At 47.4% G+C, this 19,563-nt stretch overlaps 1 protein-coding gene across 3 annotated transcripts in view; it reads right to left on the reverse strand.

Moving 5' to 3' along the window:
• Positions 1-19,563, reverse strand: part of LOC123725172 (rho guanine nucleotide exchange factor 40) — a 45,273-nt gene that overhangs the window by 5,570 nt on the left and 20,140 nt on the right. For all 3 annotated transcript variants that reach the window (XM_045689766.1, XM_045689765.1, XM_045689764.1), the window contains exons 2-4: positions 8,845-9,042; positions 4,262-4,384; positions 751-806 (exon numbers count right to left, since the gene is read on the reverse strand). In XM_045689766.1, the coding sequence (XP_045545722.1) occupies positions 751-806; positions 4,262-4,384; positions 8,845-9,042 (377 nt within the window). The remainder of the gene's footprint in view (positions 1-750; positions 807-4,261; positions 4,385-8,844; positions 9,043-19,563) is intronic.

Below are 19,563 nucleotides of genomic sequence, written 5' to 3' on the forward strand. Positions count from 1 at the left end.
GTGCACCTGTGTAATGATCATGCTGTTTAATCAGCTTCTTGATATGCCACAGATTGATGGATTATCTTGGCAAAGGAGAAATGTTCATTAACAGGGATGTAAACAAAATTGTGCAGAAAATTTGAGAGAAAAAAGCTTTTTGTGCGTACGGAAAATTTCAGGGATCTTTTATTTCAGCTCATGAAACATGGGACCAACACTTTACATGTTACGTTTATATTTTAGTTCTGTCACGCCCTGATCTGTTTCACCTGTCCCTGTGATTGTCTCCACCCCCTCCAGGTGTCGCTTTCACCAGTGTATTTATCCCTGTGTTTCCTGTCTCTCTGTGCCAGTTCATCTTGTATGTTTAGTCAAGTCAACCAGCGTGTTTTTACCCCGTACTCCTTTTTGCTAGTCTTCCTGGATTTGACCCCTGCCTGACTCTGGACTACTTTCCCACCTGCCTGATCATCCAGCCTGCCCTGACCTTGATTCTGCCTGCCCTGACCTTGATTCTGCCTGCCCTGACCTTTATTCTGCCTGCCCTGACCTTGATTCTGCCTGCCCTGACCTTGATTCTGCCTGCCCTTCTGTACCTATTGAACTCTGAACTGGTTCTGACCTTTTGCCTGTATACGACCATTCTCTCTTGCCTACCCCCCTTTTTTGGGGGGGATTTAATAAACATTGTAAGACGCCAACCATCTGCCTCAGGGTCTTGCCTTGTGACTTGATAAGTTCAGTGTAGAATGAGAGAGGATGTCTCACCTGGGGGTGTTGGTGGAGGAGGGGCTAGAGGTGGGGGAGACAGAGGGTGATGCCACCTGAATGAAAACATACATGGATTTTAGTAGACATAACCTACATACATATAAAAATGTGCCCCTGCCATTTGAATACAACAACAACAATACATTAAAAATGACTGAGGATTTAAAATGTAATAAAAATCTCCAGGTTTATTTCCATGTTGATCTGCTGTGGTTATAATCAGGTGGTGGGAATGGACAGATCGGGCTAGACTGGCTATTAGCTACTTCACATTCAATACAATACCTGGTGGCCTGGAGTGGTCTAGGGTGGTCAGAGGTCTAGGGTGGTCAGGGGTCTATGGTGGTCTAGTGTGGTCAGGGGTCTAGGGTGGTCAGGGGTCTAGGGTGGTCTAGAGTGGTCAGGGGTCTAGGGTGGCCAGGGGTCTAGGGTGGTCTAGGGTCTAGGGTGGTCAGGGGTCTAGGGTGGTCAGGGGTCTAGGGTGGTCTAGGGTGGTCAGGGGTCTAGGGTGGTCAGGGGTCTAGGGTGGTCTAGGGTGGTCAGGGGTCTAGGGTGGTCTACATTAGTCAGTGGTCTAGGGTGGTCAGGGGTCTAGGGTGGTTTAGGGTGGTCAGGGGTCTAGAGTGGTCAGGGGTCTAGGGTGGTCAGGGGTCTAGGGTGGTTTAGGGTGGTCAGGGGTCTAGAGTGGTCAGGGGTCTAGGGTGGTCAGGGGTCTAGGGTGGTCTAGGGTGGTCAGGGGTCTAGGGTGGTCAGGGGTCTAGGGTGGTCTACATTAGTCAGTGGTCTAGGGTGGTCAGGGGTCTAGGGTGGTCTAGGGTGGTCAGGGGTCTAGAGTGGTCAGGGGTCTAGGGTGGTCAGGGATCTAGAGTGGTCAGGGATCTAGAGTGGTCAGGGGTCTAGGGTGGTCAGGGGTCTAGGGTGGTCAGAGGTCTAGGGTGGTCAGGGGTCTAGAGTGGTCAGGGGTCTAGGGTGGTCTAGGGTGGTCAGGGGTCTAGGTTGGTCAGGGGTCTAGAGTGGCAAGGGGTCTAGGGTGGTCAGGGGTCTAGAATGGTCTACATTAGTCAGTGGTCTAGGGTGGTCAGGGGTCTAGGGTGGTCTAGGGTGGTCAGGGGTCTAGGGTGGTCAGGGGTCTAGGGTGGTCAGGGGTCTAGAGTGGCAAGGGGTCTAGGGTGGTCAGGGGTCTAGAGTGGTCTAGGGTGGTCAGGGTTTAGGGTGGTCAGGGGTCTAGGGTGGTCAGGGGTCTAGGGTGGTTAGGGGTTTAGGGTGGTCAGGGGTCTAGGGTGGTCAGGGGTCTAGGGTGGTCTAGGGTGGTCAGGGGTCTAGGGTGGTCAGGGGTCTAGAGTGGTCAGGGGTCTAGAGTGGTCAGGGGTCTAGGGTGGTCAGGGGTCTAGGGTGGTCTAGGGTGGTCAGGGGTCTAGAGTGGTCAGGGGTCTAGGGTGGTCAGGGGTCTAGGGTGGTCAGGGGTCTAGAGTGGTCAGCGGTCTAGGGTGGTCAGGGGTCTAGGGTGGTCAGGGGTCTAGGGTGGTCAGGGGTCTAGGGTCTAGGGCGGTCAGGGGTCTAGGGTGGTCTAGGGTGGTCTAGGGTGGTCAGGGGTCTAGTGTGCTCTAGGGTGGTCTAGAGTGGTCAGGGGTCTAGGGTGGTCTAGGGTGGCCTATTGGTCTAGGGTGGTCTAGGGTGGTCAGGGGTCGAGGGTGGTCAGGGGTCTAGGGTGGTCAGGGGTCTAGAGTGGTCAGGGGTCTAGAGTGGTCAGCGGTCTAGGGTGGTCAGGGGTCTAGGGTGGTCAGGGGTCTAGGGCGGTCAGGGGTCTAGGGTGGTCTAGGGTGGTCTAGGGTGGTCAGGGGTCTAGTGTGGTCTAGGGTGGTCTAGAGTGGTCAGGGGTCTAGGGTGGTCTAGGGTGGCCTATTGGTCTAGGGTGGTCTAGGGTGGTCAGGGGTCGAGGGTGGTCTAGGGTGGTCTAGGGTGGTCAGGGGTCCAAGGTGGCCAGGGGTCTAGGGTGGTCTAGGGGTCTAGAAAGGTCAGGGGTCTAGTGTGGTCAGGGGTCTAGGGTGGTCAGGGGTCTAGGGTGGCCTATGTGACCAAGGGTGGTCTAGGGGTCTAGGGTGGCATAGGGTGGACAGGGGTCTAGGGTTGCCTAGAGTGGTCGAGGGTGGTCTACGATGGCCTAGACTGGTCTAGGGTGGTCAAGGATGGTCTAGGGGCCTAGAGTGGTATAGGGTGGTATAGGGGTCTAGAGTGGTATACGGTGGTCTAGGGGTCTAGAGTGGTCTAGGGTGGTCTAGGATGGGCCAGATTGGTCTAGGGTGGCCTAGGGTGGTCTAGGGGTACAGAGTGGTATAGGATGATCTAGGGGTCTAGAGTGGTATAGGGGTATAGGGTGGTCTAGGGTGGTCTAGGGGTATAGGGTGGCCAAGGGTGGTCTAGGGGTATAGGGTGGTCTAGGGGTCTAAGCCACATATCTACAGTGTCAGTAGGTTCTAATCTGCTCTTCTGTTCTTTAACACAACATCTATCTGTCTGTTCAATAAAGTCAGAACAGATCCCCACTGTCTTCCTGTCTCTGTTCAATAAAGTCAGAACAGATCCCCACTGTCATCCTCTCTGTTCAATAAAGTCAGAACAGATCCTCACTGTCTTCCTGTCTCTATCTGTTCAATAAAGTCAGAAAAGATCCTCACTGTCTTCCTGTCTCTGTCTGTTCAATAAAGTCAGAACAGATCCTCACTGTCTTCCTGTCTCTATCTGTTCAATAAAGTCAGAAAAGATCCTCACTGTCTTCCTGTCTCTGTCTGTTCAATAAAGTCAGAACAGATCCTCACTGTCTTCCTGTCTCTACCTGTTCAATAAAGTCAGGACAGATCCTCACTGTCTTCCTGTCTCTACCTGTTCAATAAAGTCATAACAGATCCTCACTGTCATCCTGTCTCTCTCTGTTCAATAAAGTCAGAACAGATCCGCACTGTCTTCCTGTCTCTATCTGTTCAATAAAGTCAGAACAGATCCGCACTGTCTTCCTGTCTCTATCTGTTCAATAAAGTCAGAACAGATCCCCACTGTCTTCCTGTCTCTGTTCAATAAAGTCAGAACAGATCCTCACTGTCTTCCTGTCTCTACCTGTTCAATAAAGTTAGAACAGATCCTCACTGTCTTCCTGTCTCTGTTCAATAAAGTTAGAACAGATCCTCACTGTCATCCTCTCTCTGTTCAATAAAGTCAGAACAGATCCTCACTGTCTTCCTGTCTCTCTCTGTTCAATAAAGTCAAAACAGATCCTCACTGTCATCCTCTCTCTGTTCAATAAAGTCAGAACAGATCCCCACTGTCTTCCTGTCTCTGTTCAATAAAGTCAGAACAGATCCCCACTGTCATCCTCTCTCTGTTCAATAAAGTCAGAACAGATCCTCACTGTCTTCCTGTCTCTGTTCAATAAAGTCAGAACAGATCCTCACTGTCTTCATCTGTTCAATAAAGTCAGAACAGACCATGAAAACAGCTCTTTATGATAGAATACCTGTAGGTAGAAGTCCCCGGGGCGGAGGATGCGTGGATCCAGAGAAGAGAGCTGGATGATCACCTTGTCGTGGAGACACAGAGGCCAGCCCTGGTGACGGAATAACAGGCCACAGTACGGGAACTACAGGAGAGAGATGGAGACGGAGGAAATAAATCATTCCTTTAATAAAACATCAACAAGTAGAATTTGATGAGTGACAGAGAGAGAGAGAGAGAGAGAGAGAGAGAGAGAGAGAGAGATGAGGGGAAAGACATTGAAGTAAATCATTTTACTGATAAAATGTAAAGTGATTTCCGCTCAGAGGTCGTCTTTCAGCACCAGGCAGCCGCACACCGGTAAACAAATCACCCGATCCCTCCCTCTCATCCCCCTTTCCCATTCCAGAGACCCCCAATTCTCTACACTCTAAACGAGGGATTCAGTGATGTTCTCTGATAGCGCTGAGAGACACAGACCCCTGCTCTGTCTGTCTGTCTTCCCTCCCTCCCCCTCCTCCCTCCATTCTACCTTCACTCTCCCTCCTCCCTCCTCTTCCTCCCCCTGAGTAAGAGACAGAACAGGAGAGGACTGAGCTCCCCTCTCTCTCTCTCTCTCTCTCTCTCTGTTCTCTCTCTCTCTCTCTCTGTCTCTCTCTCTCTCTCTCTCTCTGTCTCTCTCTCTGTTCTCTCTCGATCACTCTCTCTCTCTCTCTCTCTCTCTCTCTCTCTCTCTGTCTCTCTCTGTCTCTCGATCTGTCTCTCTCTGTTTCTCGATCTGTCTCTCTCTGTCTCTCTCTCGATCTCTGTCTCTCTCTCGATCACTCTCTCTTTTCCTTGTTAGACGTTTTCCTCCGGAGTTACTAACGAAGGTGCTCTCCCACACTCTACTGCTCTGAGTCACCTAAATGAGGTGTTTCCACCCATGTCTTACAACTCATCCAGGTGGTGAACCATTCCCTCTCATTACACCACTCTCTGGTCTCATTCTGTATGGCCTGGTCTTGTCTGGTCATGTCTGTGATACGTAGTTCTGCTACGTGTCCTGTTTGGGTAACCTCTCTCTAGGAAGACCGTAGTCACCGAGCCAGTCAAACCAAGAGGAGGAAGACTGTAGTCACCGAGCCAGTCAAACCAAGAGGAGGAAGACTGTAGTCACCGAGCCAGTCAAACCAAGAGGAAGAGGAAGGCTGTAGTCACCGAGCCAGTCAAACCAAGAGGAGGAAGACCGTAGTCACCGAGCCAGTCAAACCAAGAGGAGGAAGACCATAGTCACCGAGCCAGTCAAACCAAGAGGAGGAAGACCGTAGTCACCGAGCCAGTCAAACCAAGAGGAGGAAGACCGTAGTCACCGAGCCAGTCAAACCAAGAGGAGGAAGACTGTAGTCACCGAGCCAGTCAAACCAAGAGGAGGAAGACTGTAGTCACCGAGCCAGTCAAACCAAGAGGAGGAAGACTGTAGTCACCGAGCCAGTCAAACCAAGAGGAGGAAGACTGTAGTCACCGAGCCAGTCAAACCAAGAGGAGGAAGACTGTAGTCACCGAGCCAGTCAAACCAAGAGGAGGAAGACTGTGTAGTTATTGTTAGTGCTTCATGTTTTGGTTATAAAACAAGCCAGACCTCCCAAATGAAACGTCCCGTCATCACTCCAGCTGATGTTTACCAGCCAACCCATAATCCTCCTCTCTGCCCTGCGTTAAGTAGAAAAGTTCACATGTTACCCATCATCCCCCTCTCTGCCCTGCGTTAAGTAGAAAAGTTCACATGTTACCCATCATCCTCTTCTCTGCCCTGCGTTAAGTAGAAAAGTTCACGTTACCCATCATCCTCCTCTCTGCCCTGCGTTAAGTAGAAAGGTTCACATGTTACCCATCATCCTCCTCTCTGTCCTCCGTTAAGTAGAAAGGTTCACATGTTACCCATCATCCTCCTCTCTGTCCTCCGTTAAGTAGAAAGGTTCACATGTTACCCATCATCCTCCCCAATACAGAACTCCTGGTGTGTTGTCAGAATGGAACACAACACCATACCAATACAGAACTCCTGGTGTGTTGTCAGAATGAAACACAACACCATATCAATACAGAACTCCTGGTGTGTTGTCAGAATGGAACACAACACCATACCAATACAGAACTCCTGGTGTGTTGTCAGAATGGAACACAACACCATATGAATACAGAACTCCTGGTGTGTTGTCATTTGCAAACATTTCTACAAACCTGTTTTTGATTTGTCATTATGGAGTATTGCGTGTAAATAAATGAGGGGGAAAAAACGATTTAATAAATTTTAGAATAAGGCCGTACCTTAAAACAATGTGGAAAAAGTCAAGGGGTCTGAATACTTTCCCAATGCACTGTAGTGCACTACTGTTGACCAGGGCACTGAACAGGGTGGCATTTGAGGCACAGCCCATTCTGTCTGGGGGGAAGGTGTCCCATTATGTGACCCGGGAAGACTGGAGGCCTGAGTAGACGAGGTGTGTTCATTTAAAGAGCCTAAGAAAACCAGTCTCCACATTCCTCTCTTTACCTTCCTCCCTCCCTCCCCTCTCTAGTAGTAGTAACAGCAGTAGTAGTAATAGTAGTAGTAATAGTAGTAATAGTAATAGTAGCAGTAGTAGTAATAGTAGTAACAGTAGTAGTAGTAGTAACAGTAGTAGTAGTAACAGCAGTAGTAGAGTAGTAATAGTAGTAGTAAATAGTAGTAATAGTAATAGTAGCAGTAGTAGTAATAGTAGTAACAGTAGTAGTAGTAGTAACAGTAGTAGTAGTAATAGTAGTAGTAATAGTAGCAGCAGTAGTAATAGTAGTAGTAATAGTAGTAATAGTAATAGTAGCAGTAGTAGTAATAGTAGTAACAGTAGTAGTAGTAGTAACAGTAGTAGTAGTAATAGTAGTAGTAATATTAGTAATAGTAATAGTAGTAGTAGTAACAGTAGTAATAGTAGCAGTAGTAGTAGTAGTAGTAATAGTAGTAGTAGTAGTAATAGTAGTAATAGTAGTAGTAGTAGTAGTAGTAGTAGTAGTATTAACAATAGTAGTAGTAACAGCAGTAGTAGTAATAGTAGTAACAGTAGTAGTAGTAGTAGTAGTAGTAGTAATAGTAGTAATAGTAATAGTAGCAGTAGTAGTAATAGTAGTAACAATAGTAGTAGTAACAGTAGTAGTAATAGTAATAGTAGTAATAGTAGTAGTAGTAGTAGTAGTAATAGTAGTAGTGGTAATAGTAGTAGTAGTAGTAACAGTAGTACTAGTAGTAGCAGTAGTAACAGTAGCAGTAGTAGTAATAATAACATTAGTAGTAATAGTAGTAGTAGTAATAGTAGTACCAGTAGTAGTAGTAACAGTAGTAACAGTAGTAGTAGTAGTAGTAGTAGTAGTAGTAGTAATAGTAGTAGTAGTAATAGTAGTAGTAATAGTAGTAATAGTAGTAGTAATAGTAGTAGTAGTAATAGTAGTAATAGTAGTAGTAGTAGTAGTAGTAGTAGTAACAGTAGTAGTAGTAACCGTAGTAGTAGTAGCAGTAGTATTAGTAACAGTAGTAGTAGTAGTAGTAGTAGTAGTAGTAGTAACAGTAGTAATAGTAGTAGCAGTAGTAACATTAGTAGTAGTAGTAGTAATAATAACAGTAGTAATAGTAGCAGTAGTAATAGTAGTAGTAGTAACAGTAGTAACAGTAGTAGTAGTAACAGTAGTAACAATAGTAGTAGTAACAGTAGTAGTAGTAATAGTAGTAACAGTAGTAGTAGTAGTAGTAGTATAAGGTTACTATAGTATAACGCAGTAGTATAAGGTTACTATAGTATAATGTAGTAGTAGTAGTAGTATAAGGTTACTATAGTAGTAGTAGGAGTAGTAGGAGTAGTAGTATAAGGTTACTATAGTATAACGTACTAGTAATAGTAGTAGTAGTATAAGGTTACTATAGTATTAGTAGTAGTAGTAAAGGTTACTATAGTATAATGTAGTAGTAATAGTAATAGTAGTATAAGGTTACTATAGTATAACATAGTAGTAGTATGATGTTACTATAGTATAACGTAGTAGTAATAATAGTAGTAGTAGTAGTAGTATAAAGTTACTATAGTATAACGTAGTAGTAGTAGTAGTAGTAGTAGTAGTATAAGATTACTATAGTATAAAATAGCAGTAGTAGTAGTAGTAGTAGTAGTATAAGATTACTATAGTATAACGTAGTAGTAGTAGTAGTAGTAGTAGTAGTATTAGGTTACTATAGTAGTAGTAGTAGTATTAGGTTACTATAGTAGTAGTAGTAGTAGTATTAGGTTACTATAGTATAACGTAGTAGTAGTAGTAGTAGTATAAGATTACTATAGTATAACGTAGTAGTAGTAGTAGCAGTAGTATTAGGTTACTATAGTAGTAGTAGTAGTAGTAGTAGTAGTAGTAGTATTAGGTTACTATAGTAGTAGTAGTAGTAGTAGTAGTAAGTTACTATAGTAGTAGTAGTAGTAGTAGTAGTATTACGTTACTATAGTAGTAGTAGTAGTAGTAGTAGTAGTAGTAGTAAGTTACTATAGTAGTAGTAGTAGTAGTAGTAGTATTAGGTTACTATAGTATAACGTAGCAGCTACTCACACAGGCATGTTGCTGGATGGTCTGCAGGATGTGTTTGGCAGGGACCAGGAAGTCTATCAGGTATCTCAATCCGTCTCCTCTGTAGCTGGTCTCCACCCCATCAAATACCTGACACAGCACCGTGGCAGCTGTGGCATCAAACGGAGGGTAGAGGGCTGACAGGGTGCTCTGGATACAACTGTCCAGAGATTCAGAGTCCTGAGGAGAGAAGATACGAGGAGAGAGAGGAGGAGAGGAGGAGAGAGGAGGAGAGAGAAGAGAGGGGAGGAGAGAGAGAGGAGAGAGTAGGAGGAGAGAGGAGGAGGAGAGGAGGAGAGAGGAGGAGAGAGGAGAGGGGAGGAGAAGAGAGGAGAGAGTAGGAGAGAATGAGAGAGAAGAGGATGAGAGAGGATGAGAGAGGAGAAGAGAGGAGAGAGTAGGAGAGAATGAGAGAGAAGAGGATGAGAGAGGAGGAGAGGGGAGGAGAGAGAGGAGAGGATGAGAGAAGATGAGAGAGGAGGAGAGGAGAGGACGAGAGAGGAAGAGAGAGGGCAGGAGAGAGAGGAGAGGATGAAGAGGAGGAGAGAGGGCAGGAGAGAGAGGAGAGGATGAAGAGGAGGAGAGAGGGCAGGAGAGAGAGGAGAGGATGAAGAGGAGAGGATGAGATGGAGAAGAGAAGAAAGGTGGTTAGATACACATACATACAAAGGTTCGTTCCAACACAACACCATAACCTTCAACAGAGTTTTCATCAGAAGGTAGAAAGACTTCACCATTTTCCACAAAGACAACAGAAAGCAGAACTCTCCCTCCCTCCCTCCCTCCCTCCCTCCCTCCCTCCCTCCCTCCCTCTACAATGGTGTTTGTTCTTCACTGGTTGACCTTTTCTTGTAGCAACAGGTCACAAATCTTGCTGCTGTGATAGAACACTGTGGAATTTCACCCAGTAGATATGGTAGTTTATCAGAATCGGATGTTTTCAAATTCTTTGTGGATCTGTGTAATCTGAGGGAAATATGTGTCTCTAATATGGTCATACATTTGGCAGGAGGTTAGGAAGTGCAGCTCAGTTTCCACCTCATATTGTGGGCAGAGTTGCACATAGCCTGTCTTCTCTTGAGAGCCAGGTCTGCCTACGGCGGCCTTTCTCAATAGCAAGGCTATGCTCACTGAGTCTGTACATAGTCAAAGCTTTCCTTAAATTCGGGTCAGTCACAGTAGTCAGGTTCTCTCCCCTCTCCCTCCCCCCTCTCCCTCTCTCCCCCCCCTCTCCCCCTCCCTCCTCTCCCTCCCCCCCTCTTTCTCCCCTCCCCCCCTCTCCCTCTCCCCCCCTCCGCCCCCCCCCCTCTCCAAAGTGTGTGCAGCAGCAGAGCAGACAGTATAGCCAGACGGGCGCTAAGCGGTCGAGAGGAGGCAGGCCGGTGACTGTTGGGCCTAAATAAAGCCTTGGTTCTTGGAGAATAGTCTACTCTAGTAACCCAATGACAAGACCAGCTGTCTGTCTGTCTGTCTGTCTGTCTGTCTGTCTGTCTGTCTGTCTGTCTGTCTGTCTGTCTGTCTGTCTGTCTGTCTGCCTATCTGTCTGCCTATCTGTCTGCCTATCTGTCTGTCTGCCTGCCTGCCTGCCTGCCTGCCTACAGATTCCTTCTGCACCAGGGTGTCATGGTATAAGTTATATGACTGTTGCTGGGTGATTATTGGCCAGACTAGTTTTATTGGAGTGTCTACGACATGTGGTGCAGAAGGAATCTGTAGGCAGGCAGGCAGGCAGGCAGGCAGGCAGGCAGGCAGGAGGCAGGCAGGCAGGCAGGCAGGCAGGCAGGCAGGCGAGACAGGTGAGGCAGGCGAGACAGGTCAGACAGACAGACAGACAGACAGACAGACAGACAGACAGACAGACAGACAGACAGACAGACAGACAGACAGACAGACAGACAGACAGACAGACAGACAGACAGACAGACAGACAGACAGTGGTAGATAAGGCTGGTCTAGCCAGACTAACCGTGTGACTTGGTTCATGAGAACAATTAACCTGCATTATCTTGTGTTGACATAACTCCATCAATACAGGTCGTACACACACACACACACACACACACACACACACACACACACACACACACACACACACACACGTCATATCTAAGACCAGCGGTGTAGTGTGAAGACACCAGAAGAGATGAACGGTTATTCTTTAACTGTTACAGAGGAATCTGTAGTTAATGGTTCATTAAAGGTTTCAACACTGACCAGCCCTGAGAGATGTTCTGCTTGGGGTTTAGTCTCTTAGAACAGGGCTAGTCATGGCTGCCCTCACCGTGGAGGACGTCTCTTAGAACAGGGCTAGTCATGGCTGCCCTCACCGTGGAGGACGTCTCTTAGAATGGGGCCAGTCATGGCTGCCCTCACCGTGGAGGACGTCTCTTAGAACGGGGCCAGTCATGGCTGCCCTCACCGTGGAGGACGTCTCTTAGAACGGGGCTAGTCATGGCTGCCCTCACCGTGGAGGACGTCTCTTAGAACAGGGCTAGTCATGGCTGCCCTCACCGTGGAGGACGTCTCTTAGAACGGGGCTAGTCATGGCTGCCCTCACCGTGGAGGACGTCTCTTAGAACGGGGCTGGTCATGGCTGCCCTCACCGTGGAGGACGTCTCTTAGAACGGGGCTAGTCATGGCTGCCCTCACCGTGGAGGACGTCTCTTAGAACAGGGCTAGTCATGGCTGCCCTCACCGTGGAGGACGTCTCTTAGAACGGGGCTAGTCATGGCTGCCCTCACCGTGGAGGACGTCTCTTAGAACAGGGCTAGTCATGGCTGCCCTCACCGTGGAGGACGTCTCTTAGAACGGGGCTAGTCATGGCTGCCCTCACCGTGGAGGACGTCTCTTAGAACGGGGCTAGTCATGGCTGCCCTCACCGTGGAGGACGTCTCTTAGAACAGGGCTAGTCATGGCTGCCCTCACCGTGGAGGACGTCTCTTAGAACGGGGCTAGTCATGGCTGCCCTCACCGTGGAGGACGTCTCTTAGAACAGGGCTAGTCATGGCTGCCCTCACCGTGGAGGACGTCTCGTAGAACAGGGCTAGTCATGGCTGCCCTCACCGTGGAGGACGTCTCTTAGAACGGGGCTAGTCATGGCTGCCCTCACTGTGGAAGGTGTGGCCAGCTGTGGGAGTTCTCGTTGTGTATTCATGTGTGTGTGTGTGTGTGTGTGTGTGTGTGTGTGTGTGTGTGTGTGTGTGTGTGTGTGTGTGTGTGTGTGTGTGTGTGTGTGTGTGTACAAAACTGTGCATGGACTTTATCTGTGTCTACACGCATACTATTCTATGTGTGAGTGAGTTATTATTTCAGATAGCCATGTCTATCTGTCTGTGTGTGTGTGTGTGTGTGTGTGTGTGTGTGTGTGTGTGTGTGTGTGTGTACAGTGATATGTTCCCAGGCTGACTGAGTTACAACAGGCTAGAAAACAACACTCCACGCTGCACTGCTTGTGTCGCCTTCCTCCCAGGTGTCCCTGCAACCCTGGCTACCCTCCTTGCCCTCTGTCACAGGAAGAGGGGGAGAAAGAGAAGGGGGAGGGGGGGGGGGGGGTCAGGGGTGCCTCTCTTTATCTGGCTCTAATATCACTTTGATGCCGTCTAGGGATTTCAGCACTATTTAATTAGGTTGTTATTCAGGCAGGGGATTTCTCTGCCTCCAGTGTACAGGCCCTCTGTTAACGTCTATGGAAAGGTCTAACTTCACACACCATTCATTCTCCTATTAATACCATATTCAAAAATGATGTCATTACCGTATAGGGGTTTAGAGAGACAGAGGGTGATGTCATTACCATATAGGGGTTAAAGAGGCAGAGGGTGATGTCATTACCGTATAGGGGTTAGAGAGGCAGAGGGTGATGTCATTACCGTATAGGGGTTAGAGAGGCAGAGGGTGATGTCATTACCGTATAGGGGTTAGAGAGACAGAGGGTGAGGTCATTACCGTATAGGGGTTAGAGAGACAGAGGGTGATGTCATTACCGTATAGGGTTTAGAGAGACAGAGGGTGATATCATTACCGTATAGGTGTTTAGAGAGGCAGAGGGTGATGTCATTACCGTATAGGGGTTAGAGAGACAGAGGGTGATGTCATTACCGTATAGGGGTTAGAGAGGCAGAGGGTGATGTCATTACCATATAGGGGTTAGAGAGGCAGAGGGTGAGGTCATTACCGTATAGGGGTTAGAGAGGCAGAGGGTGATGTCATTACCGTATAGGTGTTTAGAGAGGCAGAGGGTGATGTCATTACCGTATAGGGGTTAGAGAGACAGAGGGTGATGTCATTACCGTATAGGTGTTTAGAGAGGCAGAGGGTGATGTCATTACCGTATAGGGGTTAGAGAGACAGAGGGTGATGACATTACCATATAGGGGTTAGAGAGGCAGAGGGTGATGTCATTACCGTATAGGGGTTAGAGAGACAGAGGGTGAGGTCATTACCGTATAGGGGTTTAGAGAGGCAGAGGGTATTGTCATTACCGTATAGGGTTTAGAGAGGCAGAGGGTGATGTCATTACCGTATAGGGTTTAGAGAGGCAGAGGGTGATGTCATTACCGTATAGGGTTTAGAGAGGCAGAGGGTGATGTCATTACCATATAGGGTTTAGAGAGGCAGAGGGTGATGTCATTACCGTATAGGGTTTAGAGAGGCAGAGGGTGATGTCATTACCGTATAGGGTTTAGAGAGGCAGAGGGTGAGGGTGATGTCATTACCGTATAGGGTTTAGAGAGGCAGAGGGTGATGTCATTACCGTATAGGGTTTAGAGAGGCAGAGGGTGATGTCATTACCGTATTGGGTTTAGAGAGGCAGAGGGTGAGGTCATTACCGTATAGGGTTTAGAGAGGCAGAGGGTGATGTCATTACCGTATAGGGTTTAGAGAGGCAGAGAGTGATGTCATTACCGTATAGGGTTTAGAGAGGCAGATGGTGAGGGTGATGTCATTACCGTATAGGGTTTAGAGAGGCAGAGGGTGATGTCATTACCGTATAGGGGTTAGAGAGGCAGAGGGTGATGTCATTACCATATAGGGTTTAGAGAGGCAGAGGGTGATGTCATTACCATATAGGGTTTAGAGAGGCAGAGGGTGATGTCATTACCGTATAGGGTTTAGAGAGGCAGAGGGTGATGTCATTACCGTATAGGGTTTAGAGAGGCAGAGGGTGAGGGTGATGTCATTACCATATAGGGGTTAAAGAGGCAGAGGGTGATGTCATTACCGTATAGGGGTTAGAGAGGCAGAGGGTGATGTCATTACCGTATAGGGGTTAGAGAGGCAGAGGGTGATGTCATTACCGTATAGGGGTTAGAGAGACAGAGGGTGAGGTCATTACCGTATAGGGGTTAGAGAGACAGAGGGTGATGTCATTACCGTATAGGGTTTAGAGAGACAGAGGGTGATATCATTACCGTATAGGTGTTTAGAGAGGCAGAGGGTGATGTCATTACCGTATAGGGGTTAGAGAGACAGAGGGTGATGTCATTACCGTATAGGGGTTAGAGAGGCAGAGGGTGATGTCATTACCATATAGGGGTTAGAGAGGCAGAGGGTGAGGTCATTACCGTATAGGGGTTAGAGAGGCAGAGGGTGATGTCATTACCGTATAGGTGTTTAGAGAGGCAGAGGGTGATGTCATTACCGTATAGGGGTTAGAGAGACAGAGGGTGATGTCATTACCGTATAGGTGTTTAGAGAGGCAGAGGGTGATGTCATTACCGTATAGGGGTTAGAGAGACAGAGGGTGATGTCATTACCATATAGGGGTTAGAGAGGCAGAGGGTGATGTCATTACCGTATAGGGGTTAGAGAGACAGAGGGTGAGGTCATTACCGTATAGGGGTTTAGAGAGGCAGAGGGTATTGTCATTACCGTATAGGGTTTAGAGAGGCAGAGGGTGATGTCATTACCGTATAGGGTTTAGAGAGGCAGAGGGTGATGTCATTACCGTATAGGGTTTAGAGAGGCAGAGTGTGATGTCATTACCATATAGGGTTTAGAGAGGCAGAGGGTGATGTCATTACCGTATAGGGTTTAGAGAGGCAGAGGGTGATGTCATTACCGTAGAGGGTTTAGAGAGGCAGAGGGTGAGGGTGATGTCATTACCGTATAGGGTTTAGAGAGGCAGAGGGTGATGTCATTACCGTATAGGGTTTAGAGAGGCAGAGGGTGATGTCATTACCGTATTGGGTTTAGAGAGGCAGAGGGTGAGGTCATTACCGTATAGGGTTTAGAGAGGCAGAGGGTGATGTCATTACCGTATAGGGTTTAGAGAGGCAGAGAGTGATGTCATTACCGTATAGGGTTTAGAGAGGCAGAGGGTGAGGGTGATGTCATTACCGTATAGGGTTTAGAGAGGCAGAGGGTGATGTCATTACCGTATAGGGGTTAGAGAGGCAGAGGGTGATGTCATTACCGTATAGGGTTTAGAGAGGCAGAGGGTGATGTCATTACCATATAGGGTTTAGAGAGGCAGAGGGTGATGTCATTACCGTATAGGGTTTAGAGAGGCAGAGGGTGATGTCATTACCGTATAGGGTTTAGAGAGGCAGAGGGTGAGGGTGATGTCATTACCGTATAGGGTTTAGAGAGGCAGAGGGTGATGTCATTACCGTATAGGGTTTAGAGAGGCAGAGGGTGATGTCATTACCGTATTGGGTTTAGAGAGGCAGAGGGTGATGTCATTACCATATAGGGTTTAGAGAGGCAGAGAGTGATGTCATTACCGTATAGGGTTTAGAGAGGCAGAGGGTGATGTCATTACCGTATAGGGTTTAGAGAGGCAGAGAGTGATGTCATTACCGTATAGGGTTTAGAGAGGCAGAGGGTGAGGGTGATGTCATTACCGTATAGGGTTTAGAGAGGCAGAGGGTGATGTCATTACCATATAGGGGTTAGAGAGACAGAGGGTGATGTCATTACCATATAGGGGTTAGAGAGGCAGAGGGTGATGTCATTACCATATAGGGTTTAGAGAGGCAGAGGGTGATGTCATTACCGTATAGGGTTTAGAGAGGCAGAGGGTGATGTCATTACCGTATAGGGTTTAGAGAGGCAGAGGGTGAGGGTGATGTCATTACTGTATAGGGTTTAGAGAGGCAGAGGGTGATGTCATTACCGTATAGGGTTTAGAGAGGCAGAGGCAGAGGGTGATGTCATTACCGTATAGGGTTTAGAGAGGCAGAGGGTGATGTCATTACCGTATAGGGTTTAGAGAGGCAGAGGGTGATGTCATTACCGTATTGGGTTTAGAGAGGCAGAGGGTGAGGTCATTACCGTATAGGGTTTAGAGAGGCAGAGGGTGATGTCATTACCGTATAGGGTTTAGAGAGGCAGAGGGTGAGGGTGAGGGTGATGTCATTACCGTATAGGGTTTAGAGAGGCAGAGGGTGATGTCATTACCGTATAGGGGTTAGAGAGACAGAGGGTGATGTCATTACCGTATAGAGTTACATCGACTCTAAATATGACCAGCAAGAGATATGTGGTAAAAAAATTCAGCGACTCCAGGAATGGTGGTCCCCGGAACGCACACAGACACACAGACACACACAGACACACAGACACACACAGACTTGTCTTTTTCTCTCCTATTCTCCCCAGACTGTGTGTTTACCATGTAGGTGGAAACTGAGTCCTGTAGAATGATGCCATTGTAGAGGCTGTCCAGAGTCCTTCGAGTCTCTCTTCTTCTCCACACTTCACAGAATAACACTGGCAAGCCCCCTGCTTCCCCTTTACTTACAGAGTCAATGTGGAGGCTATATACAGGGTGTTACGGTACAGAGTCAATGTGGAGGCTATATACAGGGTGTTACGGTACAGAGTCAATGTGGAGGCTATATACAGGGGGTACCGGTACAGTCAATGTGGAGGCTATATACAGGGGGTACCGGTACAGAGTCAATGTGGAGGCTATATACAGGGTGTTACGGTACAGAGTCAATGTGGGGGCTATATACAGGGTGTTACGGTACAGAGTCAATGTGGAGGTTATATACAGGAGGTACATGTTAGTCAATGTAATTTGTAAAGTGACTAAGCATAGATAATAAACAGCAAGTAGCAGCAGTGTAAAACAATATCATATTGGAATAAGCAAGTCATGTCATGTTGGAATAAACCTGTCATGTCATGTTGGAATAAACCTGTCATGTCATGTTGGAATAAACCTGTCATGTTGGAATAAGCCTGTCATGTCATGTTGCAATAAACCTGTCATGTCATGTTGGAATAAGCCTGTCATGTCATGATGGAATAAACCTGTCATGTCATGTTGGAATAAACCTGTCATGTCATGTTGGAATAAGCCTGTCATGTCATGTTGGAATAAACCTGTCATGTCATGTTGGAATAAACCTGTCATGTTGGAATAAACCTGTCATGTCATGTTGGAATAAACCTGTCATGACATGTTGGAATAAACCTGTCATGTTGGAATAAACCTGTCATGTCATGTTGGAATAAACCTGTCATGTTGGAATAAACCTGTCATGTTGGAATAAACGTTTCATGTTGGAATAAACGTTTCATGTCATGTTGGAATAAACCTGTCATGTTGGAATAAATCTGTCATGTCATGTTGGAATAAACCTGTCATGACATGTTGGAATAAGCATGTCATGTTGGAATAAACCTGTCATGTCATGTTGGAATAAACCTTGTCAAGATAGGAAACAGATTTAGGTTAGCATGTATTTCTTCATTTAAGGAGCTTTGGTAAGGACTCATCCTTCAGTCAACCTTTTAAGGACCATTGGTGAGGACTCGTCCTTCAGTCCACCATTTAAGGACCATTGGTCAGGACTCATGCTTCAGTCAATCATTTAAGTACCATTGGTGAGGACTCATCCTTCATTCAACCATTTAAGGACCATTGGTAAGGACTCATCCTGTAGTCCACCATTTAAGGACCATTGGTAAGGACTCATCCTTTAGTCCACCATTTAAGGACCATTGGTAAAGACTCATCCTTTAGTCCACCATTTAAGGACCATTGGTAAAGACTCATCCTTCAGTCCACCATTTAAGGACCATTGGTAAAGACTCATCCTTCAGTCCACCATTTAAGGACCATTGGCAGTGGTGTCTCCACTGTCTCATCAGCTGGTTAACTGACAGACAGTTTGAGACGTTGATGGACGGCTAATGATGACTTCATTTATTATTCAACAGGGTCTTTGGTCTGGGTGGACTAAAACACCGTCGCCTGGGAAACTATCTCTCTCTCTGTCTCGCTCCCTGTCCCCTGGGAAATTCTCTCTCTCTCTGTCTCGCTCCGTCCCCTGGGAAACTCTCCATCTCTCTGTCTCGCTCCCTGTCCCCTGGGAAACTATCTATCTCTCTGTCTCGCTCCCTGTCCCCTGGGAAACTCTCTCTCTCTGTCTCGCTCCCTGTCCCCTGGGAAACTCTCTATCTTTCGCTCCCTGTCCCCTGGGAAACTCTCTCTCTCTCTCTCTGTCTCGCTCCCTGTACCCTGGGAAACTCTCTCTCTCTCTCTGTCTCGCTCCCTGTCCCCTGGGAAACTCTCTATCTCTCTGTCTCGCTCCCTGTCCCCTGGGAAACTATCTCTCTCTCTGTCTCGCTCCCTGTCCCCTGGGAAACTCTCTATCTCTCTCTCCCTGTCCCCTGGGTGTCATTAACTCAGATGGGTGGAGGCTTTGTAGGCACAACACCCCACCACGGGATGATGGGAGGGTGTGTGTGTGTGTGTGTGTGTGTGTGTGTGTGTGTGTGTGTGTGTGTGTGTGTATATATATATATATATATATATTGAAAAAGGTAAGGGGCCTAGACAGCTGCCCTGGGGAATTCCTGATTCTACCGGGATTATGTTGGAGAGGTTTCCATTAAAGAACACCCTCTGTTCTGTTAGACAGGTAACTCTTTACCCACATTATAGCAGGGGGTGTAAAGCCATTATAGCAGGGGGTGTAAAGCCATTATAGCAGGGGGGTTAAAGCCATTATAGCAGGGGGTGTAAAGCCATTATAGCAGGGGGTGTAAAGCCATTATAGCAGGGGGTGTAAAGCCATTATAGCAGGGGGAGTAAAGCCATTATAGCAGGGGGTGTAAAGCCATAACATATACATTTTTTCCAGCAGCAGACTATGATGGATAATGTCAAAAGCCGCACTGAAGTCTAACAAAACAGCCCCCACAACCTGTTTATCATCAATTTAACTCAACCAATCATTATGTTGCCTTAAGGTAAAGCCATCACAGTTCACACAGCTCACACACACTAATGGGAGAGCAGAACACACTCTCTCAGTGATGGGTCTAATGGGAGAGGAGAACACACTCTCTCAGTGATGGGTCTAATGGGAGAGGAGAACACACTCTCTCAGTGATGGGTCTAACGGGAGAGCAGAACACACTCTCTCAGTGATGGGTCTAATGGGAGAGGGGAACACACTCTCTCAGTGATGGGTCTAATGGGAGAGGGGAACACACTCTCTCAGTGATGGGTCTAATGGGAGAACAGAACACACTCTCTCAGTGATGGGTCTAATGGGAGAACAGAACACACTCTCTCAGTGATGGGTCTAATGGGAGAACAGAACACACTCTCTCAGTGATGGGTCTAATGGGAGAGCAGAACACACTCTCTCAGTGATGGGTCTAATGGGAGAGGAGAACACACTCTCTCAGTGATGGGTCTAATGGGAGAGGGGAACACACTCTCTCAGTGATGGGTCT

Source organism: Salmo salar, chromosome ssa11 (assembly GCF_905237065.1).
Source record: "Salmo salar chromosome ssa11, Ssal_v3.1, whole genome shotgun sequence".
NCBI classification, from domain to species: Eukaryota; Metazoa; Chordata; class Actinopteri; order Salmoniformes; family Salmonidae; genus Salmo; species Salmo salar.